The 8,020-nt window shown below is 44.6% G+C and overlaps 2 protein-coding genes across 2 annotated transcripts; one reads left to right on the top strand and one right to left on the bottom strand.

Moving 5' to 3' along the window:
- On the bottom strand, positions 1-4,366 carry abt1 (activator of basal transcription 1). Its single transcript, XM_030734801.1, has 5 exons — positions 4,243-4,366; positions 3,774-4,103; positions 1,331-1,506; positions 1,008-1,193; positions 1-919 (listed from the first exon to the last, which is right to left on the bottom strand). The coding sequence occupies exons 2-5, from the start codon at positions 4,099-4,101 to the stop codon at positions 740-742; spliced, it is 870 nt and encodes a 289-aa protein (XP_030590661.1). The 5' UTR covers positions 4,102-4,103; positions 4,243-4,366; the 3' UTR covers positions 1-739.
- Positions 4,367-4,917: 551 nt separating this feature from the next.
- rad51c (RAD51 paralog C) lies at positions 4,918-7,157 on the top strand. Its single transcript, XM_030734800.1, has 4 exons — positions 4,918-5,111; positions 5,252-5,489; positions 5,660-5,876; positions 5,974-7,157. Exons 1-4 carry the CDS (start codon positions 4,994-4,996, stop codon positions 6,472-6,474), a joined length of 1,074 nt encoding a protein of 357 aa, XP_030590660.1. The 5' UTR covers positions 4,918-4,993; the 3' UTR covers positions 6,475-7,157.
- Positions 7,158-8,020: the final 863 nt, after the last annotated feature.

The following is an 8,020-nucleotide window of genomic DNA, read 5'->3' as shown; positions in this document are numbered from 1 at the left end:
AGGTAAATTATCTTTATTAACATAAAAGCATAAGCAAAGAAAAAAAAGAAGACAAGCTCATCGTGTCTCTCCAGAAATCTTTTAATATAATCCACGGGTCACACTCCAGTTTCAGAGGGGGGGGCACTCATAGGGCTGTCTGGAATATATGGGGCCCTGTGAAGCTCTGACTGCAGGTAGAGACGGCACCACGAGCCACTTCACAGAACCTGCCACTTTGATTTCATCATGGCGTGAGTATCAGAGAACGGGTCAGATGAGGACCCAGGCCGCCTGTATCACAGCCACACAGCGCTCACAGTCGCCTGCTCACCCACTGAGCTGCCCTGACACCCAATTCAACTTCACGTTATGAAAAACTGAAGAGTGAGGGCTCTTTTTTTTTTTTTTTTACTAAATTCAGACGTGTTTGTGATACTGTATTTACAACAAAATAAATGTTTCTGTTTAGAAGCAGGTGTAATTAAACATTTTAGCCATTTGGCTCCATTTCCTCTTGTTCATTGGGCGCTCTCTTCTGTACCTGCAACTTAATTATAGCAAACTTCTATACAATGAGCTGCAAAGGAAGTGCAATGGCTCCTCCATATTGGCTCTGATCCACCTCCCTTTGCTGTTGCCTCATTCTTACAGAAGTCTTGATTGCTCCGCCCCCCTCCCTTGTCCAAACTGGCGATTGGCTGGGGAAAGGAATCTACCATTTCTATGGAAACAGTGTCATTAAACAGTTACTGAAGTGTCATTGTGATGGGTTGGAGTTGAAAATCTTGGCCAGAAGCGAGACGTTTGATTGGCTCTGCTGCTCCATGAGGCGGGCCTTGTCCAGGTGTTTCCGGGAAACGGAGTCTTTCTTCTTCTTCTTCATCTGGATCTCCTCCTCTGTCTGATGCTGAGTGAAGTCCCACGTCTTTTCGTCCGCCTGATGATGACAGATAAAGTTTTACAGCAAACACTTGTATCCACCTGAACGAGACTTAAATTTATCGTTTCAGAGCGTCATCGTTTACCTGCTCTCCGTCTCTCTGCCTCTTCTTTCTGAGCTTGTCCAGGTGAGCGCTCTTCTCCACGTTGTTCAGGTAAAAGTTTGTTTCTCTCTTCGCCTGAGAAACTTCAGTCCTGAGTCTCTGGTTTAGGACCGTCTGCTCGTAGGCCAGTCGCTCACTCAGGTGAATCCACTGGAACCTGTGCAGGTACTGCGGACATACAGGTTGGCAGTAAGGACAAATTATTTGTCACCATAATGGCATTAAACAACTCCGTGTGATCTGATATCAGCTGCAGCCCTTTGATGGAAAGCATTTGCCATCATTTATTGGGAGAAGAGATGTACCTTCATGCACCACAGGTCGGAGGAAAAGCGCTGGCGTTTCCTGGTTCCCATCGGGGTGTTGTGAAGAGACGCCGCCACCTTCTTCGCCACTCGTTTATCTCTGAACTCCACCCATCCTTCTGTGAAATCACACCTCCGCAGCCCGGCCTTCTTCTTGCGTTTCCTCACTTGTCTGTCTGTAAGATCAGCGCATCAAAACACTGTGACTGTATCACTCAGGCTGTGGGAGCAATAATTAAACAAGTCAGCAGTGAAAAGTGAACTTTTCCACAGTTAGCATTTTGTCAGTGGTGCTGATGAGCACTGTCCAACATGTGAGTCCAAAATCTCTCATAAGAGTTTAAACAGGGCTGAGATTTGGTTACAGTGAAGACCACATTACGCACCATCATCCTGGAAGATGCCACTTCCAGCAGGATAGAAATGTGCCATCATAGCAAAACAGACTATTTCCCCCAAAAAGAACAGGTGGACCCACAAAAATGGCAGCCAAATGCCCCCGACAGCACGTCAGAGCCACTGAGCGAGCCTCCAAGTATTCAGGGTGTTTTCACTCGTCTAATCTTTCACTGTATATTTTCCAGAGAAGGATTACCTCCCTTAAACTTTTTTAAAGTAAAAGTTATAATATTCTTTGTAAACACATTATGTTACACCATCATTTTAATGCTTGTTCTGTAAAGTAGTACTTCTTCCACAATCTAAAAAGGGCAACGCACAATTTGTTTTGTAGCCAGTGAATATCCAGGCCAAGATTTGCCTTCTGTCTCCTGGTCACTGATTCAAAAGGCACATAAATGTTTTTAAAACCTAATAAATCCTCAGATGATAACTAACGGCTCTGCATGTCAGCAAATACCATCCCTCGTTTGAGCTCCACCTGGCCTGCTGTACCTCAGTGTAACCAAAGCCTGCTCAAATGTGATTGGTCAGTAGGATTTAGACTGCCTGCAGGAACCTGAGGGCTTCCTAAGCCAAAAGTCTTAGCCTACAGATTGTGTATGCTTATAGGTGGAATATGTTTATGAACATTATTCTTACACTAAAATAAAGCACAAGAAACATGAAATATGAATAAATATCCTTTAAAACGGAAACACAAATGTCATTGTCAGCATTTGTTGAAAATATCTAAAGTTGGCAAAACCCTGGGGTTAGGTTAATTGGTGATTCTAAATTGCCCATAGGTGTGAATGTGTCTCTCTCTCTCTGTTTGTTAGCCCTGTGACCCGTCCAGGGTGTACCCCGCCTCTCACCCTGGCAGCTGGGATAGGCTTCAGCTTCCCCCCCACAACCCTGAAAAGGATAAGCTGAAGAAGATGGATGGATGGATGGATGGATGGATGGATGGATGGATGGATTCACACGACTGTTTACTGGTTAAATTGACTGGAGGATCAACCTTTCCTCTAGTGTTTAATCTAATACATTTTGAATGATTTACACTTAATTTAATGATGAAAATGTCTTTAATGAAAAAGAAGTTAAAAAAAAAATCAGGCACCAGATGACATTTTCAATTCTGGAATATAATGGAGTTGGACTGTTGGGCAGCTGTATAATTTTCACAGGTTCTGTCTGCTTTTGTGTATTTATTTTTTTGGTAACGTGCATGTATCATCTATACGTTTGTTTAAACTTTCTGCACACTCAGAACATGTCACACATCCCTTTGTTTTGGGATGACTTTTGCTTCATATGCACAACTGCACAACTCAGTGATCAAACACAATGCTGGAACTGAATTATGCAGCAGTGAAGACTCGCTGCGGTCATACACTTCAGCATATCTTAATGCTTCCTCTTATTGATTGTTTTTTTTTTTCCTGGAGGACTTGTTCTGTTTTCCTTTCAGGATGTTGTGGGCTGAAGTGAGATGACTCCTGCCCACGTGTGACCTAAAATCATTGACTGTAAAACTGCAGCTAAAGTGTGTTTTATGGAGAATTAAATAACCCTTCCACCCACTGAGTGGCATTTTTAATATTTGGTGTCGCTCCACAACAAATATGAAGAGGAAAACTGATCAGTGAGCGCTCCTGAGTCAAGACTGAGAACACTGATAGCTCAGAGCTCTGCAGGTTTGTAAAATGTCCTGCGATGATACCTTACGGCAGGTTTTTTGGATTTATTGCGGTTTACTCTGTGGTTAGATATGATGAAACTACAATAATAAAACATTTCCACTGTAAGATTGAGGAAACTAGAAATTAAATGTTTGAAAAGTGACGATTCTTCAGTTGGGGCCTGATTTCATCATATAAACTCCAGAAACTTCTGGAAACAACTGGAATGAACAGAGTCCATGAACTGATCCTGGTGCAGTTTGTGTTGTCATTCATTCATTAATGTTTGTGTGTACTGTGGTCATATATCTGTATCACATACTATCTGTGGTCCGCACTGCAACAGTAACATCTGTGTATTCTGGTAGTATTTGTACCTTCAGGCTGCAGAAATATGCGTCCGATCTCTCCGTACACGGACAGCAGGTTCCTCAGGTGTTTGGGGCGGAACCTCGGGGGAATGTGACCCAGGTAGATGATCCCTGGGACGTACTTCCTATCCTGAGAGGTAATCTTTGTCTTCTTCTTCTCTTTAATCCCAGTAGCATCTTTGTCGCCAGCATCCTCATCCTCATCCTCTCTTCTGTCTGCAGCAGCTCCCTCCTCCTCTTCCTCATCGCCATCCTCTCGCTTTTCCTCGTCGTCTTCATCATCTTCTCTCTGAGCAATCGCCTTCTCCTCCTCCTCGTCCTCTCTTCTCTCCATCTCTAGAAACAAAACAAAACGTGTCCGCATGAGATTTAGACTGATGCAATAATCACAAGATCCGCTAAACTGGACCCAGAATAACTTCCGTATGCAGATTCTTTCACATTAAAATAGTCTAAAGTAAAAATAAACGCTTACTTTGAGACTTTCGATGAACGTCTGTTACAGTTACGCCTCACGTGTGCAAACTGTCGCGTATGAATGACGAAACAGTGCGGCTCACTGATCAGCTGATACACAACTTCCGGTTATGCCTTTAAAAATAAAACACTAGGCGCTTTGTATAATCTTCACCGTTGTCCTGTTTCTTTTCAGCTTTGTCCAGCCTTATCCTTGACAATATTAAAGTGATACACACATTAATGAATCAAAATTATGAACCAGTAATAACATGGATATGATTCTGCATAATGACTTACTTTTATTTCAAGTATATTTAGATGCTAAACTTTGTGTTATTGCTTCAGTAGGGTTAGTGACTTTCTGAATGAGGACACAGGCCAACCCAAAAATCATGGCCAATGTTTCTTTATACTAATATTCTCAGCTGTATTTCTTTCACCTTGTTTTCGGTCCATCCTGGCACTCAGCTTTACAAATCCCAGGAACACAGTTGGACACGCAGTCATCAAAACTTAAGGAAGCTTGGAAGGATTGGAGGGAAGTGCTGTAAAAAGAAAAAAAAAGGCGGGGGGGCAGGATCAGGATCAACATTAGAAGTGCTTTTTGAAGAAACTTGGGGGAAAGAGAGCATTCACAGCTGAAGGAAGTCGAACAGCTCTTACTTTGAAATATCAAACCGGATGTAAGTTTGTTTTGCGTGTAAATCGCTCGCCGGGATGCCGGTGACGGCGGTTTGGTTCGAAGTTGTTGGTCTTTAGCAACGGGGATGCAGAGGCCGGTGTCCAGTCTGCCTCTGAGCCAGGCTGTGAGGCTGAAACTGGGCAGCGCTGGTTTTCAGGTCACCGCGGACCTGCTGGACTGCAGACCGGAACAACTCAGCAAAGGTACCGCTCCATTTCACCAGAAGCTCCCACCAAGCCCCAACGCAAAATCACACCAGCTTTACTCTCCTTTAAACCCCTGCAGCTGTAAAAACAACGGTGAAAACAAAGTATGAGAGATTTAACGAGGCTATTCATTACAGAGACCGGCCTGACCGAGGAGGAGGCTCTAGAGGTGCTGAAGACTGTGAGAAGTGAAGGAGGAGGAGGAGGTGGTTTCTCAACATCTCTGACGGCTCTGGAGCTCCTCCAGAAGGAAGAGGAGTTGAGGAGCATCGTGACATTCTCATCTCAGCTGGACGAATCTCTCGGTGGGGGAATTCCTATCGGGAAAACAACGGAAATTTGTGGCGTTCCGGGAATTGGAAAAACGCAGCTGTGGTCAGAAACACACACACACACAGCATCACTTATAACCTTACAGATGTTTGGGGGTTATGAGAATAGATGATGGAGTAAAGAAAGCAATCCAAACTTCAGATTCTTGGTGACATCATTATCTCTGAGGGGTCATGACCTCAATAAAGTTAGTGATGATGTCACCCTTTCAGTCTGCAGCTGGCGGTGGATGTTCAGGTGCCTCAGTGCTTCGGGGGGGTCGAAGGTCAGGGGATTTTCATCGACACAGAGGGCAGCTTCCTGCTTCAGAGGGTCAACGACATCGCCACGGCTGCAGTCAGACACTGCTCCTTACTGGCCGAGGACGATGAGCAACGAGCCGCCATGGCGACCTTCACCGTGGAGACCATCCTGTCCAACATCTTTGTGGTAATGGTGCACTAGACTAGACGACATCTGCAGTGATGTCACCATGCAGCGGTAAGCTTCAAGAATTCTGATTGGCTCTCTGTCTCGCTTCACTCAGGTCCGTTGCCATGACTACGTGGAGCTGCTGGCCGAGCTGCATCTACTTTCTGACTTCCTGTCGGAGCATCCAAAGGTCCGCCTCCTGGTGATTGACAGCGTGGCCTTTCCTTTCCGCCTGATGTTTGACGAGCTGTCACAGAGGACGCGCATCCTCAATGGTGTCGGCCAGCAGCTAATAACCATGGCAAAAAATTATAACATTGCCGTGGTAATCACCAACCAGATGACCACACGAGTGCGGGACTCACAATCACAGCTTGTCCCTGCCCTTGGGGAGTGTTGGGGCCACGCCCCTACCATCAGGCTCCTCCTACACTGGAAAGGGTCACAGCGGCTGGCCACCATTTTTAAATCTCCAGGTCATATGGAAACCACGGTGCAATACCAGCTCACCTCTGATGGCTTCAGAGATGCTGACCAGTCAGAACAGCCGCAGAGCAAACGGCCTCGAATGGACACCGACCAATCAGCTGCTGAGCCAAGAGACACAAGCAGCTGATTGGTCAGAAACTGTCAGCTAAACAGAAGCTGTGTGGAATTGGTGTCACTGCTGGTGTTTGTATGGGAGGTGTCTGTTTAAATAAAGTTCAGATTGAGTCCAGCAGATGGAGACACAGAACAGGTCAGCAGCCAGTGGCTCATCGTCTCTGAGGCTGCTCATCCCTCACTTTTCCAACCAGATGCTGAACACTGCCTGACTCGAGGAACTTCAGCATTTAGAGAGATGCTGCTGAATAGCAGAGCAGGGGTCAGAGGTCAGCGGTATCTGAGAAAGCAGAAAGCTTCCCATACCAAAGGCCTTCCCTCCTGCTTGCAGTCCTCATATTCTCATATTTATATGCAGATATCTATTTACAGATGGAGATTAGCACCACAAACACAAAGCTGGATTCATTTTGTTTGTTAATAAAGATTGTTTCTATTATTTCTACTGAGCTGATCTTCCCTTCAGGTGGAGCATGCAGTTTATTACAGGTGTGTTATGGCTTTGTTTTAGGAGTGTTTCTGCTGGTTCATCCTCCCAGTTCATCATGAGTGTAACTGTTTGGAGTGCTGAAGGGTCTCTTAATTAAGGGATGGGGAAAAAATAAAGTTCCCACCTTTTGCCGATGGAAAGAGGAACTTCTGAACAGCAGCTGTACGGCGATCAGATCGATGTATTAAAATCATGTCCATAATTTACACCTATTGAGTTTCAATTTCTTTTAGGTTTTAAAGACAGTACTTCACAAGTGCTCCCAATTCATTCTTTATAACTATAAAAATAATGAACGTCATTCATGAAACACTTGTCAGAAGCAGAATGCAGTCAGTTCTGCCCATATTTGAGCAAGAGGGCTGGAAATGTAAACGCTGAGGCTTTAAGAGCCACGTTCCAAAACCAATGGCTGGTGTCCATTTTTTATATACAGTCTGTGTGGACTCTCCCAGGAGGGGACATGTCAGGAAACACAAAAAAAAATCAGCCAAATCAAACAAATCTCCTGTGGCGACCCCGGCTCTCCGTACAGAAGGAATGAGTGAGAGAAAGGGGGTGGGGCCAGATTGGAATTGGGACACTAATGATAAATAAACACCATCTCCCATGATGCACTTCTGCTGACCTGATTGGCAGAGGCAGACTAAACTGAAATAATGTCACTGAAGTTTTTGCCATTATGAACTTTTTTTTTATTGTTTTTGACAGTGAATATTTACATGCAGATGTTCCCTAGCAACAGATGTTGTTACCAGTACACACAGGAAGATCAAAGTGAGTTTAAACATCAGGAGGTAAACACTGAACACCTGCCTGACACCTGAGCAGGTAAACACACTCAGAAGAGACAGAAACCAGCAGTGGCGGCTGTCAGTAAACAAAAGGTCATCTTAGTGCAGTTTGAGCACTTTTAAGGACATTTCTTATCGCTGCTATGCAGATGATATTTGGTTATGCATCATTTTTAAGCCCCAGGACTTATCTGCTTTCACTCTGGATGCCCATGTTTAATAAATCTCTGATTCAAAATATTGCCCAGTTGAGTTCAATTGTGTCACACTGGGAA

Source organism: Archocentrus centrarchus, chromosome 7 (genome assembly GCF_007364275.1).
Source record: "Archocentrus centrarchus isolate MPI-CPG fArcCen1 chromosome 7, fArcCen1, whole genome shotgun sequence".
NCBI classification, from domain to species: Eukaryota; Metazoa; Chordata; class Actinopteri; order Cichliformes; family Cichlidae; genus Archocentrus; species Archocentrus centrarchus.
This window is presented reverse-complemented; position numbering and strand designations above follow the sequence as displayed.

What these genes read in the sequence shown, in the direction of transcription:
- abt1 (XM_030734801.1), bottom strand. Translation starts at nt 4,101, where the DNA reads ATGGAGAGAAGAGAGGACGAGGAGGAGGAGAAGGCGATTGCTCAGAGA. An exon ending in CATATTTCTGCAGCCTGAAG is followed by an intron (nt 1,507 to 3,773) that starts GTACAAATACTA and finishes CTGATCTTACAG; the next exon opens with ACAGACAAGTGAGGAAACGC. An exon ending in GGCAGAGAGACGGAGAGCAG is followed by an intron (nt 920 to 1,007) that starts GTAAACGATGAC and finishes TGTCATCATCAG; the next exon opens with GCGGACGAAAAGACGTGGGA.
- rad51c (XM_030734800.1), top strand. Translation starts at nt 4,994, where the DNA reads ATGCAGAGGCCGGTGTCCAGTCTGCCTCTGAGCCAGGCTGTGAGGCTG. An exon ending in ACCGGAACAACTCAGCAAAG is followed by an intron (nt 5,112 to 5,251) that starts GTACCGCTCCAT and finishes TATTCATTACAG; the next exon opens with AGACCGGCCTGACCGAGGAG. An exon ending in ATTGGAAAAACGCAGCTGTG is followed by an intron (nt 5,490 to 5,659) that starts GTCAGAAACACA and finishes TCACCCTTTCAG; the next exon opens with TCTGCAGCTGGCGGTGGATG.